Source organism: Thunnus thynnus, chromosome 21, assembly GCF_963924715.1.
Source record: "Thunnus thynnus chromosome 21, fThuThy2.1, whole genome shotgun sequence".
Classification (NCBI taxonomy): domain Eukaryota; kingdom Metazoa; phylum Chordata; class Actinopteri; order Scombriformes; family Scombridae; genus Thunnus; species Thunnus thynnus.
Genome location: NC_089537.1, coordinates 26,439,003 through 26,458,818, shown reverse-complemented (window position 1 = coordinate 26,458,818; position 19,816 = coordinate 26,439,003). Strand labels below are relative to the sequence as shown.

General features: G+C 39.4%; 2 protein-coding genes and 1 long non-coding RNA gene across 5 annotated transcripts in view; 2 read left to right on the top strand and 1 right to left on the bottom strand.

The window, feature by feature from the left end:
* arhgef4 (Rho guanine nucleotide exchange factor (GEF) 4) overlaps nt 1–2,713 on the top strand; it is a 139,216-nt gene extending 136,503 nt beyond the window's left edge. For all 3 annotated transcript variants that reach the window (XM_067577655.1, XM_067577656.1, XM_067577657.1), the window contains one exon: nt 1,224–2,713. In XM_067577655.1, coding sequence (XP_067433756.1) covers nt 1,224–1,381 — 158 coding nt within the window. In that variant the 3' untranslated portion in view covers nt 1,382–2,713. The remainder of the gene's footprint in view (nt 1–1,223) is intronic.
* A 9,413-nt stretch (nt 2,714–12,126) lies between these two features.
* On the top strand, nt 12,127–18,471 carry LOC137173628 (uncharacterized). The gene is made up of 4 exons (XR_010925221.1): nt 12,127–12,546; nt 13,456–13,516; nt 14,421–14,549; nt 18,349–18,471. It is a non-coding gene; the product is annotated as an uncharacterized lncRNA (long non-coding RNA).
* On the bottom strand, nt 13,022–19,209 carry LOC137173627 (CBY1-interacting BAR domain-containing protein 2-like). The gene is made up of 9 exons (XM_067578529.1): nt 18,844–19,209; nt 18,466–18,700; nt 18,321–18,389; nt 16,785–16,886; nt 15,350–15,355; nt 15,121–15,225; nt 14,904–15,017; nt 14,319–14,525; nt 13,022–13,503 (listed from the first exon to the last, which is right to left on the bottom strand). The coding sequence occupies exons 1-9, from the start codon at nt 18,861–18,863 to the stop codon at nt 13,330–13,332; spliced, it is 1,032 nt and encodes a 343-aa protein (XP_067434630.1). The 5' UTR covers nt 18,864–19,209; the 3' UTR covers nt 13,022–13,329.
* Nucleotides 19,210–19,816: the final 607 nt, after the last annotated feature.

The window sequence follows — 19,816 nt, the reverse complement described above, 5'->3', positions numbered from 1 at the left end:
TCCACCAGACCACGGTCCGGACCAAACAGCCGAAACTTGGTCTGACGAAAGGAGGTGGTTTCGGTCCGGATCAAACTGAACCATGGTTCAGTTCATTTCTAGTGTGAAAATATTTTTTGGATGGTTCGGACCAATCACAGGAAGTTCCAGCAGGCTATCGTCAGAACCGGGAAAAAAGAAAAATAAGCTGCAGTAGCATATGGGGAGAGGAGAAGACCAAGTTTTTAATGGAAATATGGTCCGATGAAGTTATTAAAAGTCAGCTAGAAAAAACTCATAAAAATGCCATGGTATTTTTGGGGAAGATGAGAGAGAGAGGATATGAGAGGACACGTGAAGATGAAGTAATGCCATAATAATATTATTATAGTGGCAACAAAATGATTAATTCAAACTGTGATAGAGGGCTACCCACCGAATTGACAACATGTCTACATCAGACGCACGCCCGTCTACAAACCAATCAATGTCAAGTATAGGGAGACGCAGCCCACATAGGTGATGATGACAGGATGTAGGTATTTCATGTAAAGTTCTTTAGTGCGAATGTATACAATGTAACAAAAACATGAACATTGGTTCAGACTTTCAGGTGTTAAAATGCTCTTAATGTACTATATGCACACTGCTTTTAGTACTCGTAATGTTATTACTTATTTATTTGTTGTCTCGATAAATTCTTGATAAATTATTTCCACTGCACTAATTCCTTCAGTGCAGCAGAGTATCATGAGTCATACTCACCAATCTGCTGCTCTCACATTCTCTTTTGAACACAAATACTGTTTTCATTCGATAATTAATTCCAGTGAATTCTACTTTGCTGTAGTTTTTTGTTGTTGTTGGTTTATGTCAGTGAAGCTCAAAACTTCATCTTTCCTGTTTCACATTAAAAGCATTCCAGCAGCTAAAAGAAAGCAACCCTCCCTCCCACATCAGCAGAAATAGTTGCATTTCATTGTAGCTCAATTGTGCAAAAAAACCCAAACTTCCCCCCAGCAAAATAGAAGCAGTTGGAAATAATTACTCAATGAAAACAGTATTTTGTGTTAAAAAGAGGAAGTGAGAGCAGCAGAGTGGTAAGTTGGCCTTTTACAACCAATTTCCTTCTCAGAGACTGTTAATAAATACACACCTGAAAACTATCATGAATGCAGCTGTGCCTGAAGTCTCATAAGAATGTTATTAGTAATAATATTCTCTGTTTATCTCCTCTTCATCAGCGGTGACCAGACCCTACTATGACTTCCTCCTGCGACAGAAACATCCCTCCCTCCCCACTGCTTTGCCCCAGCAGCAGGTCTTCATGCTGGCTGAGCCTAAGCGCAAAACCTCCACCTTCTGGCACAACATCGGCAGACTGACACCCTTCAAGAAGTAAAAAAACACACACAAAAAAAAAAACAGAAGGGAAGAGAAAAGCTGTGGAGAGAAGGAACAGAGGAGGCGGAAGAGAAGAGCTCTCTGCTCGTGCCTGAATAGACCCTTTTTAATTCTTCCTCTCTTTTCTTTCCTACTTGTAACATTAATTGATATACTGATTTATTGTATAGATGAGGATGATTATGATGAGGAGGAGGTTATTTTTTGAAAGCACTTTATAGGTTGGTTAACAATCAGACTTGAGAATGGTCTCCTGGAGACACTGAGTCAAACAGAGAGAGTGGACTCTAGCTTAACTTACTACTACTACACCTTCAATCAAGCGCCGACTGGTACTAATACTACTACTGTACTGCTGCAAGTGACCGTGGGACTCCTGACTGTGCTGCCTCTGTGAAAGACGTTGCCTGTCGACAAGACCGTGTCGTTTATTTCCACTGTTCTGTTGTTTTATGATTTGACAGATGCCAACTGTTCACAGTGCCAGATGATTTGTTTTTATATTTGTTTGTTCTGTGTCTGCTTATGAAAAAAAGGGAAAATTCGGGGAGGGGGGGGAGGGTGTGGTGGGGGGTTAAGTTTCTTGTGCTTTTCTCTGTGCAGATGAATCATTTTAGGATCATTTCAGCTGGGTTTTAAGTGTTTTGTGATCTCCATCCGCCAGGATTTGGTTCTCTGTATATCTCTGGTGCATTTGTGGTATTGTGCAAACACTTGATAAAAAGACATCAAATGCAGCCCAAAGAAGATTCAACTCATTGCAGATTAGGATCTTTATTCTTCCAAACAAACAGCAGCAACCCACGCACTCCGGCAACACACATTCCTCGAGTCTGATCCTCGACTCCTGCTTATACCTACCATGTCAATGAAAGTAAACAACTTGTTCTTTTCCTTTTTCTTTTTTTTTTTTTTTTTTTTTGAAGTGCCATTTGAAGTGTGTCATGGATGACTTACAATGACATGCATGGATGTGATGAAAAAATACTGTGAAGACTATTTTTTTATCTCTGAAGAACCCTGCTATATTTAACCAGATTCAGGAACTGAGGTTTCATTGTGCTACCAGGCTGACAACATCATGAACACACACACACACACACACACACACACACACACACACACACATTCTTTTATCTACCTGTACTTCTGATATCCAGTATTCATGCTCTGTGTATCTGGTCTCCAGTAATCTCATTTCAGATCAATGCAGCCCAGTGGTATCGCTCTGTAAGTGCATTCAGTGAAATGTACTCCTTTTACCTTTATGTTCAAATGTTTTAGCTTCTGAGGATATGGAATATTAAACATTCCTAAGCTGACAAATACAGCCATCAGTTGGGGTGATTATTGTTTTATCGTTTTATTTCAAGTAGACAGCTCAATAGAATGCTGCTCTGTCAACAGTTCAGCGGCAGGTTTAACACAGGATGCAACTAAGGGACTGCACCAAACCAACAATGTGTTAGGTTGTTTCTCGATACTTTCTGACTTCTCTGCTCTCAGCCCCAAGCCCATTGATTCCTACTGCAAAAAGCTCACAAATATATAGTTTCAATTTTAAAAATGGCTCAGTTATTTCCTTAATTGCTGATCTCTGTAGTTTTTAACAAATGTTAGGAGGAACAGGAGGAAATGGTGCATTTGCTGGGGACCATTTTCAACGGTGGATTAATCCACATCTGCTGCTATAGTGAGTAGTTGTGGCAGCAGGATGGTGTGTGTGGGATTGAGTCTAAATAAACTATAGTGTGTGTCTTCATGGTAATGAAGGAACATGTCACCCAGTGCAACAGTGTGGCTCACTGATGTGTTTTTAATAGTTTTTGGACAACAATGGAGCTCTGTGGCACAGAGAAATAAGATGTATCAGGCTTTGATACACACACATTACTTGTTAGTAGATCAATTCATGGTAGCTTTTGGTCTTTTCATGAGATTTCATGAATATAGGAAAAATGAGTGTGTTGAGTGTGTTTACATCCTCACTAGTATCCTGGTTATGATCAGGTTTTTGGAGTATCCTGGTTATGTGTTGCATATGTAAACAACTTATCCTAGTTTTGAGAAACCTGGATATGCTACCTGGAGTACTCCAATAGAAACCAGGATACTGTTGCATGTAAACACCTGATCCAGGTTTCTGAATTTTCTTTACTGGTATAGAACACAGAGGCCAAGACGCTGAGGAATCAAGAAACAACTGGACACAGATGATCAGAAACCTGAATACTGTTGGAGTCATGTGAACAGGGAGATGATTAACCAGGTTTCTAATGTTCCATGTAAATGTCATATCCAGAATATGATCAAAACCAGGATAAGACCCAATACAGGGATACTAGTGTACATGTAAATTCACTCAATAATCATTTGAGATTTTATTCATTAATTTCTCCTCTGTTTCAGGCAACCATAGGTTTCTATTCATTTATGTACAGTATGAAGGTCCATTACCAAACTCTTGGCATTTTCACCACACCTTGCAGTCTTCCTCAGTGGATGGAGTTTGCTCAGTGTCATTGAGTGAGATGACATGACTCCATGAAAACTGCAAGATTGGATGGAAAGCCCTGGAAAAAGCTAGGAAGTAAACCTTGAGTTAAGATATTTTTGTGACACTACTGTTCCCAAGGTCAGGAACAAACTATCATGCTTAACAGTAATGTAGTTTTGAAAAAAAAAGAAAAAAAGAATGTAGACCTGATTTTCACTGTGATTATACAAGTCAGCCAAGTTCCTAATTGGTAAGCAAGGTCAGGCTTTTCTGTGACAGATGACTTAGTCTCAAAGTTGTGCCATTTCATTAACAAACTAATCAACCCCTGCCCTGTATTGACTTTTATTCATTCAGGAAATCTATGACTTCCAACGAACTCAGTCTTATGTTTTTTAGTCTTCATCTAGTGTCCTTAGCCAGTTTTTGTCTTGAACAGATCAGTGCTACTTATTGTGTGTTTGCCAGCAGATCAAGCTAACAGACAATCAATCCTTATATGAATTATTTTTTAAAAGAACTGTCTGACATTTTTTGAAGTACACTTGTAAATTCCAGAGTCAGATTAGAGGTAATTAATAGGAGTATCAAGTCTCCAGACGGAAAACTGTTGCTGTGGAATTACACACTCCAGCATCTTTACCCTTGGTTTGGAAGATTTACTGTGAAATTGGACAGTGCTCTACATGTTGAAGGTAAGTGAAACCTATCAAATGTCAGTCACAGTTAGAGGTAGTCTGTTTACATTCAATGTTTTAAAAGGTTTAGGTTTTTATTTGCCAGAAATATCGTACAAAACAGTCAATCTTAATGCTAGTGCTGACTATCATTCACTAGCTATGCTAATGTTATCAGTCCTTAAATATCTTTTTCTGTGTATTAACACCCTGTGTGCACAGCATGTGTTTTGGAGTTGGAAAATTTTTAGAATAACTGCTCTTTTCAAATCCGCATTGAAGGGTAGTGGCTTAAAACGTAGTACTAAACAACCTAACAAGTGTGGGAAAAGGAGCAGCTGTAAAACAGTGGATACAGTTTTTTGAGCATCACAACCCCCGTGAAATGACTCGTTTCACTATCAGAATTTGATCCATTTGGTCCAATCACATTTGGAAAGTCTATAAGAGCCGCATGATTGAACTGGTTTATTCCCTTTCAAGTTAGCAGAGGGCTAAACTGGTAGTGAACCGGCTCGGTCTCTGGTGTGCATGCGGTTGGAAGGGGGGGTAAATGAAACACTAGTGTGCTTGCTTTATGGACCGCATAACACCAAAGATCATGTGGAAGCTGTGTGGAAGATCTGGTCATTTTATACTCAAACTTTTTTGGCTTCATGTGCCACATCCACATCCATAGTCTGCACACATTAACCTTTTGAAAAAAGGACGACACTAATGAAATATAACATTAACCTTACAGAGAAAGGGGAAGATGATGTGTTTTATGACACAACAATAGCCCTACATTTCATGAGTGAGGCAATATGTTAAGACTGCTATAATGTGCTAATGTGGGTGTGCCAGAATCTGTCTAATTCAGCTCAGTTGCTGCTGTAAGTTTGCTTCGCTTTAATTAATTACAGCAGCAGGTTGCAATGTAGGGAAAAACATTGGAAAAGAAAATGATTTTCTCATCATATAAACAGAATGTTGGGGCTGGCTCTGTAAATCTGAGCACCCCAGCAGTGATAAATGGGCCCTCACACCTCACGTGCGTTGGAGTGAGGGGGAGCCATGCTATCACTACTCGAGGTCAGCTGACACAGCTCTAAATTTTGTATCATGCCATGTGTCATTTAGGCCCATAGGCAATACTACTACTACATAAATCAAATATTAATGCAGCAAATACATTTACCAGAGGGAAACTGACATGAATATACTTAGGCTACACAGTACTGTGCAAAAGTTTTAGGCACTAAAAGTAAAGTGAGAATGCTCACAAAAATATTGCTGTAAATTGTTTTAATTTAACAATTAACTTCTTACAAAGTTGAGTAAACAGCACAAACCTAAATGAAATCAGTATTTGCTGTGAGCAGCTTTGCCTTTAAAACAGCAGCAGTTCTCCTCAGTTCACTTTAACACAGTTTTTCATGGTAACTTGCAGGCAGGTTGTTGTAACCATCCTGGAGAAAGAATGGTCTTCTGTGGATTTATTATTTAGGCCATCTCAGGTGCTTCTTCATGTTATCACAGAAGATAACATACCATCTGTTACAGGACCATACCATACCATACCATCTGTTACAGGACTCATCATTCTTCTTGTTGCTGAAAATAGTTCTTTATGACTATCCCTGATGGTATTGCATAATGGATAAGAATCTAAACATCTGGGGTGCCTAAAACTTTTGCACAGTACTATATATATTTTCTAGAATATTTTAAATTGCATGTAGGAGACAACACTTCCTGTGTACACTATGTGGTGCTAGAGAACACCCAATAATTATACTTCATGTTGCTGTATATCATGTGAAGACCATGCCATGTAAATTTAATGTAAATCGGATGATTTGTGTCACATAAAGTTGATGTCCTGTTGTTAGTAGGTGATGCTATGACTAGGGTCAATATTGACATGTTCAGGCCTGGACTCTTATCAAGTATGAGAAATTCAGGGCAGAATGGACAATGTAAAGTCGAGTTACAACAACTTCCTGTTTCGTGTTTCTTGCGTTAGATGTCTTAATTGTACCGAGAAATTTTTGTGCTCATCTGTATGTGATGGGTAACCTTAACTGTTGTTGATGAGGACTCAACACCTTGTAGGCAGCCTGGCATGCTCTGTTTTTGATTTAATGCTCATACATTTGTGTGTTTATAGGCTGTTTTGTTATTTTACCTACCCATGTCTTATTTGTGTTGATACTATAGACTATAGAATATAGAACTATAGAACTATAACTATAGAATATAGGCTAATACTTTAATACATCACTGTGCAGAGTATACTGTGCCGTGTTTTATTTGGCCGTATTGTATCATGCTGTGATGTTTGGTTTTGATACCCATGTGGAGGTCTCATGTGGTCATTAACTGGTTACTATATATTATATGTGCTGACATAAAGCAAGTAAGCCTACATGCTTGCAGCCATGAATGTTTCTCTGCAACATGAGTCACCATAAGTCCTCAAACGACAGCGTAGCTGTTGCAAGTAGGTCTGAGTTACTTATCCATTAAAAATTCAAACACCCACATTTTGGACACACCGTCCACTATCCATGTATGTACTCTATATGTCCATGCACAATTAGGACAATTATGACTCGTACATCAAAGTAGATTGCACTCAATACAAGATAATCAGACACAAAAAGAGATGTCCATATTCAGCTGTCACTTATGTGCATTCAAGAATTTAGTTAATAAAAGACTTTTTTGTTCATATCAACACACATCTGCCAGAAAAAGGTGGACTGCACCCTCTGGGTTGGGAGTGAGTTGTTGCCCAAAGTGAAGAAGTTCAAGTATCTCAGGGTCTTATTAACGAGTGAGGGTAAGATGGAGCGTGAGGTTGATAAGCGGATCACTGCAGCATCAGCAGTAATGCAGGCATTTTACTGGACCGTTGTGGCAAAGAAAGAGCTGAACCAGAAGACAAAGCTCTCAATTTACCAGTCGATGTATGTTCCAGCCCTCACCTATGGTCACAAGCTTTGGGTTATAACTGAAAGAATGAGATTGTGGATACAAGTGGCCGAAATGAGTTTCCTACGGAGAGTGTCTTGGGTCAGCCATAGAGATAGGATGAGGAGCTCGGACATCCAGAGGTAGCTTGGAGTAGAACCGCTGCTCCTTCACATCAAAAGCAGCCAGCTGAGGTGGTTTGGGCACCTGGTTAGGATGCCTCCTGGAATGCCTCCTTCTGGAGGTGTTCTGGGTATGTCCAACTAGTAGGAGACCCCAGGGCAGACCCAGAACACGCTGGGGGGATTACATATCTCTTCTGGCATGGGAACGCCTTGGGATTCTTCATTGCGAAAGTGTTGTGTGGGTGGTACGGTGAACACAGCCTTCAAATTAAGCGTGTCACCGTCTAGAGAAATAAAACTTGTGGCACTGAGTGAAATCACTGACACCTATCCACTGGCCTGTTACATGGTTGGATCAAGCCAGATGGTGACCTTAAAAAGGCATATCATCAGAGTTGGTTTACCACCAAAGTGGTGAGTACATACATGCAATATTTTCAAGTTTGGTTGTGAAGCTATACAAAAAGATATAACATAATGTACATGCTGATTTTTATTTTTTCAAGACATTTGTCTTTGTAGTCTGTCACTCCGGTTACCTGTGTATCATCATGCCTATTTTCTCTCCACATTCTGGGTGTATTTGTACTGCTATGTTACCTCTGAGAGTTTTTGCCTAACATTCTCTGCTGTATGCTGTTTACCCCAGATCCTAAACTGAAGTCAAATATTCTTGAAGGCCTGGTGCAAGAAATAGTTTGGAACAAAGTTTATTTCACCGACAAAGAGTTTAAAACAGTTGGAGAGGCCCTCATTTCAAAGCATCCTTGTCTGACTGAGAAAGGCTCCCTCACTGGATATACTGGATGGAAAACTAGCTTGAAGAATAAAGTGGCAATCTACAACACTACCTGAGAAAGTTTAGGTGTCCTCACATGAGGTCAAGCACAAACCAGAGGGCAAATCAAGCGCTGCAAACCAAGAGGCTCTGAAGTGAACTACTGCCCCTCTTATTCTACTGGAAAATCTGATAAGAGCTTTTAGAGTGAGAGTGGAGCTTCTCTCAGGTGTTAAGAAGAACAACAGGGAGGTGTTGAGAATGGAAATGGAAAAGATGTGCATATAGGAGACATGAAGTGGTTCATGACACACCAATGATACGAGTCTCCTAGGGAAGATGGCCAGCATTCTGAAGTGAGCCAGGTATGTGATTTATGAAATTCCACACACTGACATGTTATGAACAAGCTAAAACCAAAGCTGTCTTTATGAAACCTAACTGTTGAGCTTAGTTGCCACATATCTTAGCATTTGGCTGCTTGGCAGCTCCCCTCCCAAACTAAATCAATTGTAACCCTGTCCTGAATTTATTCTTTTTTAAAATTATATTTTGTTACTTGAACGAGCCTCTGATGAGTAGATCAAATCCACCTGAGTGTCATCTGAACGCATGCTTCAGTAGAAGGGATACAACTCAAGGAAATCTGTCCTTTTGTAGGAGTTCAGTAGGTCAGTGCCACAAATTTGGTTAAATTTGATTGCTGACCTAGAAATAGTGCAGAATCCTAAATATTTCTTCGTCATTTACATGACATAACTTCTTGTGTTTTTTGTATGGTGTGTTCTGTGTGGTTTTTTTGCTTTGTACTATTTGTTGTGCTTTCGTATGTTTTGATTGTGGGGGACTACGGATGCAAATTAGCTTTGAGCTAAGTCCATTGCAGTGCATCTTTAATGTTTAAAACTGCACACTCTCCCAATCAATAAATCAAATCAATAATAAAAAAAAATAATCAAAATGTTTCTGAATCCTTAAACTTTCTGATTATGTCCAGGTTTATGTGAAATATGAGATATTTTAAATGTGGTCTCAGACTTTTGGACCCTACTGTATATATGCGCACTGAGGGGTTTTTGCCTGATTCTTTTTTTTTTCTGGAAAAGTTTATTATGGAGGGAAGAAAACCCAAAGTTTGTTCAAAACCTCACAGTTTCACAGTTTAGAGTCAATGGTTGTGCAATATTGTTAGACCAAATAGAGATATTTTGTGATGTGTGAAGAAATGTGTTTGTTTGTTTATTGCCACATTTGCTTTCTAAAAAAAAACTGTAGTAAATGTTGTACATAAAAGATTAGGTTTGCTCAAGTATAGGGATGTACAAAATACATTACTTATATAACAGAAATCTGCTTACAAAAATAAGTTTGGCATGTAAAATGGATAAACAAAGTATGCCAGAGCTTTATAACTCAGTAGTGTCAGATTTACCTGAGGAGGTTAGGTTGATTTAACACAACACTGTGTGTACTTGTAGTGCACTGTGTCTTACATAAAAAAGTCATGTTGGTTTAACAGATGATAATTGAATATACTTTACATTAAAGAAACACTTAAATAATATAAAAAGTCATGTTGGTAAATATATATTGGTAAATATATATTCAGTGTTTAGTGTTTTAGAACATGAATACATCATTTAAGACTTGTTTTTTATCTCAAGTGTTGTACTTCACTACACTTCCAGTCTCATCTGAGTATGAACATAATCATCACATGAAATATAAACCACATGAGAATGAAACAAAAGAAAGGTCCCAAATCAGCAGCTGCAGAAGGGAAGCTGCTAATGTGCGTGGCTGCAGGAAGACTTGTCTCCATGAACAGCAAGGTGCCACTCTGCACTCAGCTAACATGAGTCATCTGCAAAACATTCAATTTTATTTATATAGCACCAAATCACAATCACAACTAAAGTCATCTCAGGGCACTTTTCATATAGAGCAGGTCTAGACCGTACTCTTTAATTTACAGAGACCCAACAATTCCTCCATGAGCAAGCACTTGGCAACAGCGATAAGGAAAAAGTCCCCTTTAACAGGAAGAAACCTCAAGCAGAACCCAGCTCATGCATTAATGGTAAAAGAATACATACAGATGGAGAAGAGGAGAGAGGAGCTCAGTGCATCAATGGAAGTCCCCCGGCAGTCCAGGCCTATAGCAGCATAACTAAGGGATGGACCAAGGTGAGCTTGGTCAGCCCTAGCTATAAGCTTTATCAAAAAGGAAAGTTTTAAGCCTACTCTTAAACATAGAGAGGGTGTCTGCACCCTGGACTGAATCTGGAAGATGGTTCCACAAGAGAGGAGCCTGATAGCTGAAGGCTCTGCCTCCCATTCTACAAAACATACCTGTTATAAATGTAAATGTCCACTGGCTCACTGGAATTTCAGGGGGTGCAAAGGTGCTGCCCCTGTGCCTGGCCCAGTTGGTGAACAGAACCAAGAATGTACAACAATGTGATAATGTCTTTGTGGGTTGAGGTTAGCATTATTGTGTCAAGGTTGCATCTTTCTTCATTAATCACTGATATTATGCACCACCCAGCTAGCATGCTAAGTGCACTGTCTTCAGAATGCCTATTTTATTGCTGTTTTATAGCATCTTGTTGTCTTCTGTACAGCAACAACAAACTCACTGATGGTTGCAACTCTCCAGAGGAGAATGTCAACAATCAATACGTTGCTATAGAACACATTGTGTGTGTGTGTGTGTGTTGTTTTATACGCAGTGTGTAAGCAGACTCCGTCTGTTTTAATATGTATGTGTGTAGGCTGCAGCCACTGTGGAGTTTATATTGTTTATGCATGTCTGTGTTGCCTTGGTGATGCTGCTGTTAATGATCATTAGTGACAGGTTATTTCATTTATGTGGATCGTTGCACTCACTGTTTTGTATTATTTTCTGGTTGATTCTAGTGAGGCTAGAAGAAGCCAGTTGATATTTGCTAAGAGCCGGACTATAGAAAATGGATTTATTGCAGGTTTGGGCATAAGGGCTTGGTGGCGTGATGTTGTTCCACCAGTGTAGGCTGTTGGCATGTTAATGCACCTTATTAAATTAATAAAAATCAAAGGTGCTCTTTAATCTACGGTAAATTACTGTACACACTTCCTGTTGTCCTGCATACAGCTAAAGGGCTATGAGGCACATCATTAACTAGCTTAACTTCAGTCCATTGGCTAAAGGTTGAAGTGGACTGTACTCTTTGTTGAAGGATTCCTCAAAAGACACCACTTTATATACCAAATGATATTTTGAGTAATTTCAGATTGAGGGTCTTTAAAATCCCCAAACACATAAAAATGTGATTTTCCCTGCTCTGAATGTTGAAAATGATGCTATTATACATTCAGGGCAAATTGTGGAAAAAGTAGCAACATTTGCTGTTTGTTAGTCATAAGCATTGATTGTTTATAAATACAGACAATGCGTCTCCACGTCCTAGTTTCTGGGAGCTGCCATCTTGCTTGTGTGATGTCATTTGGAGCCAGAATCTGCACAGTGCAGACATGCTTTTTTATATCATCAAATAACTAATTAAAATTAAACTTATCAGAAAAATGAGCATTTAAACAAATGTCAGTGAGATAAGAACTATCTAAAATGACAGACACCATCTTTGGTAAAAATGTATTTGACATGTACTTTGATATTTTAGTTTGGCTCATGTCCCATCCGCTAACATGGAGGGGGCAGGATTTATGACCTATACTGTAGCCAGCCACCAGGGGGCGATCAAGATATTTTAGCTTTACTTTTGGGGAGCTGTCATTTCGTCATATTTATATACAGTCAGTGGTCATAAAAGGCAACTTTGATTACATGTAAATTAGAAACCCCCCAAAACGTCATCTACAAGGATTCAGTCCCCACAAAATACCTGACTGAGACACTGTATCACCTGCCTTCTCTCTGGAGACTTGACAGGCTGGAGCTCCTCACCACACAATCCAGATTCTGATAGCTGGAGCTGAATAACAAGAGGATAACAGGAATAGGCAGTTTGTTGTGACAAAGACATTTCTTTGCTCATGTTGTGGAGCAAACTGGAGATCTTCAAACACACCTGAGAAGTAGGCCAGTGGGATGGGGCTTGACAACTCTTTCATTTGCAGCACTGGGATGTAAGTTGGTACTATTCACTGCTCATCAGCTCCTGATAAGATTATCTGGATGAAAGGATATATTATTTGTGTAACTACAAACCATAAAGAGGTGGGTTTATAACATGATATATAATTAGGGTAAAGGGTCTACTAAAAACTAGGAGTGTGCGTGTTCATGGTAATGAAGGATGTATTTTTCCCTTATCTACGGACAGCCATTGGGTTCCATTTGCTTGAATTAAGTAAAGTAGCAGCAACATTATCTGGTAATGCACTATAAACAGAACATTGTTACTGGATTTTTTATATCCAATGTCAATGTTTTTAAAATCCTCTTTATGCATGGCAACTACATTACGGTTAATATTAGAGAGAGAGTGACTACAATTAATGAAAAAAGCAAATACTAATAGCACGTTGGCAATAGGACACAAACTCCAGTCTCCTGCATTAAAGTCAGATATGCAGCACATGGGGCAAACATTCATTCAATTCACAAGACTTCATGTAAAAAATGAAACATACTTCAAATTAAGTTGATGCATCCACGTTTATTTTACTATTTCTGTAGCTGACTCCGCTCCTCCACAGGCCATAAGCAAATATAATATATATCAAATACTGTATGAACAAAGCATCATTTTTATTTTTTTAACATCATTAGTAAATTTCAGAATTCATCTCAGAATAGAAGCATAATAACACAATGTTTTCCTCTACACTTTCACAGAACTGTGTGCTTGCAGTTGTGTCTGTGATTGCTGTTAAGTGTCCCTCCATGATCTGTTACTTTTATTATTTTTATCTGCGCATCTGGGCATATTGAACAGCATATGACTGCCTGCTGGTTCGCTGACCCTCCTCTATCTCTGACTCATACATCTCTTCCTCTTCATCTTCTTCTTCATCCTCTTCTTCTTCCTCCAGCTCTTCCTCTTCCTCTATGCCTCTCTGGCGTTGCAGGGTGCTGCGAGACTGAAAGTAAAAGGTAAGAACTGTCAGGTTCGCTGAAAAATGGAGTTTTGTGACAGGACTTCACCTTCAATCAGAGCAGTATCTTTCTTCTCCGGAACAAGCACTCTCATTGGCACTGGATATTATCAGGTTTTTGGAGCATCCAGGTTATGTGTTGCACATGTAAACTGACTTCCATTCGAAAAGTATCAACTTCTCTCTAGAAATACTGAGTGAACAATTTTTTGTAACAAGTCATTATGGTCGCACTATTGTCGCAATATTTCACTAAGTTTAATGTTACTTGATTATGATTTCTGCCCTGTTAAAAATTTAGCTGAAGTAACTAACGTTAGCCCAAGTGTGCAGTGATTGGTGACCCAAGATAGTTTTAGCTTGGGTCCGAGGTAGCGGGGCATGTTTCCAGAGTTTGAAAGGCAACACCTCGCACTCCTTATTTGGACGGTCGAAATGGAAAAGATGGCGACCATAAACTGGGAGCTTCAAACCGGCAACAATGAAATACCACCTCACTCATCCAGAATAATATACAGTCTATGGATAGAAACGAGGATAATGTGGCCTGTAAACACCTGATCCAGGTTTCTCAACATTCCTTGCTGGTAGAGAAATTAATGGCTGAGATGTAAAGGAATCAAGACACAACAGGATGCAGATGATCAAAAACCTGGATACTGTTGGAATCATCTATACAGGCATATGAGTAACCGGGTTTCTAATGTTCCATGTAAATGCCATATCCAGAATATGATCAAAACCAGGATAAGAATTGAAACCGGGATAGTCGTGTGCATATAAATGACATGAGGACTTACCCTCCTGGCTGTGTCTGGGTACTGGATGTGTTGTTGTCTGAGGTTAGGGTTCGTGGTGGAGGCCAGTGTTGACCTGAAACTTTGTCCTTTGGGGGAGGCCAGAGGAGGACTGGGGTAGCGGTTCGTAAAGGATGCAGAGTGACTGCTCAGAGGAGTTTCCAGGCGCCCAGCCAGAGAGTCAGACATCTTGATCCTTCCACTGAACAGCTGTGGAGGTCAGCAATCATGGAAGTGAGACCTATGACTACAATATCCTCAGGCTGTTAGCCTATCCATATCTTCTCTTTTATTTAATTTTTGGATGCTGAGATCTCTGACTGTTTTCATAATTTACCCTGTGACCATTCCAACTGTATAAAACATGTATTTTATTGTTTATCAATAAAATATATCAATCTCATGCCTGTCAGACTGGAAATGGTGGGAAACAGCTAGCATGACTCTGTCCAAAGTTCAAATATACACCTCTAATGGATGGATAATCTGGATTCTGTAGAACTGTTTTAAGAATACAGTTACATCAGTAATCACATATTGTTGTTTCCAGTGATATCTGTTGTATTTGGGGTCATTAGCATAAGCTACCTCCAGATCCCTTTGAGTGTTCATTGCCTCCAGGTTGTGGTATGTGTGTGTATAGACCTCCAGTGCTTTAGCATGGAAGAGCATCTCCACTGTGATGAAGTCTGTGAAAATCATCTGGCAAAGAACAAAGCAATGGTTGCTGTCAGTTCAACACTGACGCTTTAATGCTGAGGAATGTGTGTGTGTGTGCGTGTATGTGTTTTTGTGTGTGACTGACTTTGACATCCTCCAGTTTCTGTCTCTGGAAGTCTGTGATGGTTTCCTCCAGTTGTCTGCAACTGCGTTGGGCATTGTTGGAAGCCTTCTGGGCATTTACCTCTGCCTGTCAATCAACACACATCCACAGCCAACACAGGACACAAAGCTTTACCTCACAGTCTGCTTGTGCTGCTTGAAGGCTCAGTAATGTGATGATATTCAAGAAATTCATGGAAGAATTCACATACCTGAGACTGAGAGATCTTGTTAAGAAAATATTAGTATAAGTTGGAAACATTTTTAAGATGCTTTAAGATGACTTTTCCATCCCATTTATCATCTCTCCACCCCTCAGATTCATCTGGTGACCCTTAGGAGGGGCCTCGACCCCTTGGTTGGGAGCCACTGGACTAAACTAGCTAACTCTATATAAAGTTGTCCAAACTAGCTACACCTCCAGCAGCTACAACAGTGACTGCTTACAGTAACAGTTTAAATGCTGCTTACACACTGATGAAGTTAGAGTTAGGGTACCTAGCCAATTAATCAGTCAGGCTTTAATCAGCACAACATCATTTGTCAGTGCCTTCCAAACATACAAAGGACTATTTTTAAAACTGCCACAACCACTGTCATACTTAAGATTTGAATATGTTTAAGCCCAAAAGCTGGTTAACATAGATGAAAGAAACCAGTGTTGACTGTTGATAGGAAACAGGATGCAAACATGAGTCACAGGCAAACCACACACCCTGACTCCCTGCGGTTTTGCAGCACCATAACATCACTTAACTTCCACCTTTACTCCTGAGAAATGTCATCATTTATACAACATGACATCACAGCTGCTAGGGTCATGGGGGTATACAAACCTCTCCACAATATTCAGGTGACAATTCTCAGAGAGGAGGTAAAAGTAAACATACTGTATGTCATTTTAGGCGTTTGATTAAATGACCAATGCTATCTTTTGTCTTGTTGGCCGTTGTTTTGTGTGTTGTGTGTTGTGTAAGGGTACTCTAACCCTAACTCTAACTCAGTGTAAGATTAACAATCTAATAACATCATATGTAATAATATATTACTCACAGGCATCATTCTCTTGCATGCATTATTACTCAACTTTTACCTTTGATACTTTAAGTATATTTTTTCTACTACTTCTGAACTTCTACCTAAATAAGGCTTTGCATGCAGGACTTTTACTTGTACTTCTACCACAGCATGTATCATTACAGTGTTCCTTCAACCCCTTAACATACAGTTTTCTGCTTTTATTTTCCCTTAAGTGGCTTTAAATTTGGAAAAAAACATCTTATTCCACATTGTCATATATATTCTGTTTCAGTTTGTTTCAGTTCTTCATTGAACCTATGTGACGTTTACACTAAATGACCATGTTTTTATAACTTCATCAAGTGGAAATATTCTAGATGTTTTGGAGACATTTTCTCAAAAGTTCAGCCTGATGTGTTTTAAATGCTAAATTTTAAATAAAATTCTATGAGTTTGAACAATGTTTGGCTGCATAGCATGAGTGTGTACGGAGCGACCCATTGGTGGTTTGTTGAGTTTTAAACGTTTTCTGATGAATAAAATAATGATAATAAAATAACAAACTTCTTATAAATATGTGGTGATGGAAAGAGTCAATAGTGAAAAGAGTTTATATGTGAAGGATACAATGCTCTGTCGATCTGCTGGGTTCCTTAGTCGAAGTTTCTCCAGTTTCTGCAGCTCCTTCAGCTCTCTGTTCAGATCAGTGCTGAAATTCTTCAGATCTGTCTGGAATGATAGATATACTGTCAGCTTACACAACACACAAAAAACATTCCAGACAAGACAAAAGATAGCATTGGTCATTTAATAAAATTCCCAAAATGATATACAGTATGTTTACTTTCACCTCCTGTCTGAGAATCACCACTTGAATATTGTGGAGGGGTTTGCCAGGGTGGACAAGCCTCTCCACAATAGTCAAGTGTGTAGTCTGGGGCAAAAGCTCCTGGTGGGGTGACCCAAGGCTGGTCCCAGGCAAGGAGCCAGACCAAGAGCAATCCAGAATCCTTACAATGCGGCCCACTGCTAAATAAGACTTGATCTAAGATCCTTTGTTATGGTGCTGAGCAGAAAGCTCTGGTAAAGTTACTATATAATGCAACTTTTATTTTGCACCTGTCTCTCTCTCCCCCTCCATCTCTCTCACTCTTTGTTTCTCTTTGCTATAGTCTCTCTCCCACTTTGTGTGTCTGATAAAACAATGCCGCAGATTTTACACCTGCTTTTCCCAGATGCTAGATTTCAGATGCAGTTTCTCTGCTGTAGAGGTCAGTCTGTGGTGATGAATAGGGTGCAACAAATACTTGAATACATTTCAACGTCCTTCTCCCATGTTTTGCACCTTAAAATACACATCAGATGAGACCAAACACGCAATTTTCCACTGTGCCACTTTGCCAGCCTGAAATCTGGATCCTTAAGTAAATAAGAACACATCATTTGACTGTTCAGTGCCTTAAAAAGGGTTTACTAAATATCCCCCTAAGAGTCTGCAGTCATGCTAGTGGCTCTGTGAGCTTGTATGTGGGCACAGCACTGATATAAGCTAAATGCTAACATCAGCATGCTAACATGTTCAAACAGACGATGCTAACATTCTGATGTTTAGCGGGTATAATGTTTACCATGTTCACCCTCTTAGTTAAACGTGCTAATATTAAGTATCACCAAACATAGCTGACTAAGTACAGCTGAAGCTGATGGGAATGTAGTATTTGGTCATCAATCAAAGTATTGAACAAATTAGAATGTTGGCCAATGAAAGGTTAAGGAATCACAAAAGTAATTACAGCTCATCCTGAACATGAATGACATGGCAATCAAGCAGTAATTTCATCAAGTGAAATGTTGAGACATCTCACTAAAAAACAAAAATATTAACCTCATGGTGACACAAGAAAAAAAGTCAGTAAGAGACCACGAAGTCAGCAAAAAAAAAAAAAAAAAGTTAAGTTGACCAATATATTACTATTTGATATTTTTAAACTCTGAATCAACATCAACAGCAAAAATCCAATATTCAGTAAATACTCATTATGGTTCATTTAAGAGGGCAAGGACACAACATAGTGTGTTGGAGGCTTTGTTGGTATTTGTACTTGTTTTTTTTAGCCATGTCTGTGTGTGTTTAGTAAGAAGAATATATCTGTCCAAACTCACCCTTTTATTTTTGACAATGTCTCCATAGGCTTTTAGAGGAACAACGACTCTTGTCTCCAGTCTCTCCACCTGCAACAAGAAAGTGACAGCCACCAAATTTGAAGATACAGTTCATTTATGCATGGATAACTGCAGTGTCCCTAACCTGAGCCTGCCTGTAGTCCTGCACCATGGCCAGGTCTTCAGCCAGGTTTTTCAGGCCGACCTGGAGCTCAGGGTCCTCTGTGCTGGAGAAGTCAAACAGCTGAGCCACCAGCAGGTCGGCCTTGTCTCTGAGCTTGGCTGTCTTCCTGGTGTAGGAAGCCAGCAGGGAGCAAATCTTCCCCAGGTGCTTCTCAGCATGTTTCACTGTCTGCTCCATGCTCTTCACCTGGACGTCTCTACAAAGCAAGAGGAAACAGGATATGGGCACACTTGGTGGTAGCTTTATAGCTTGTCAGGAATATTGTTGCCAAAGCTACAGAGCACAGGTCTTCTTATTGTCCTCAATGTGAAGAAGCCTCAATGAAATATAAAATCCTACCTGGAGAAGAGGCTGTTCATGTTATGTCGTCTCCTCCACAGCTCCCCTGCTCTGTTGTTGTTTGCCTCGGCTGCTTTTCACCTGCACCAGGTAACAGAGAGCCGTTGCCATGGAAGCACCAACAACAGATGGGTGTAATACCTATGTTGGAAGTGTAAGTGATGCTGTTAGCCACACAGTGGCAGCAGAGTATCAGTACAGCATCTATTGATTTCCTGGAGCACTTATGCTCTGACTCATTCTGTTTCTCCCTTCACAAGAATATAATTATTGCATTAAGTTATGCATTAAAAAAGCTACAAAGGAAAAGCAGTCTGTCAACCATGTCACTTCACTCTTCATATTATGTACACAACAGATGACGAGCTATGTGTTTTAATAACAAAAAGCAAACTTACATTAAAATCACTATGTGTAGAATATTTATGTGAATATAGAATCTTATATTATATTATCTTATATTAGTTGTCAAAGTGTCCCCCACCTCCAACATTTTCATCATTTTCTTACCAATTTCTAAGTATTTACCTATTTAAGGGCTGGTCAGCATTTTATTGTCACCCAACATTTGTGATGTTTTCACCATCATTTCCATCTATATATAAATTATGTATCAGAGCAAAAGGAGTGAACCAGAAACAGGCATTTGGCAGGAAGCAATATAGACAAAAATTCTAAGTATTTCCTTGGAGAAGTCAGTTATTATGCATATTATGCACAAGAAATACAACAGAGTGACTCACAGAAATGGACGACACTTCAGTGCTGAAATTGTTGATAATCACCATAAATCTATCTTTGTCTCTTGGGTATGACACTCTCTCCATCTGTGGGCTTGAAATATAGATGTGAAAGGTTTGCATCTCCCTCACTGAGGGACAACAGCAGCTGTAATGGTAGTAAGTTGGTTACTAAGGAATTCAGATGTGACCTACTGCCATGGCAGAAAAAGATGTATCGTCGGGCCCCAATA

Coding starts and splice junctions, on each gene's coding strand:
- LOC137173627 (XM_067578529.1), bottom strand. CDS start 18,863: ATGAACAGCCTCTTCTCCAG. Junction 16,887..18,320: donor ACATTGTCAAAAATAAAAGG/GTGAGTTTGGAC, acceptor CTATCATTCCAG/ACAGATCTGAAGAATTTCAG. Junction 13,504..14,318: donor ACCCAGACACAGCCAGGAGG/GTAAGTCCTCAT, acceptor TTTTACTTTCAG/TCTCGCAGCACCCTGCAACG.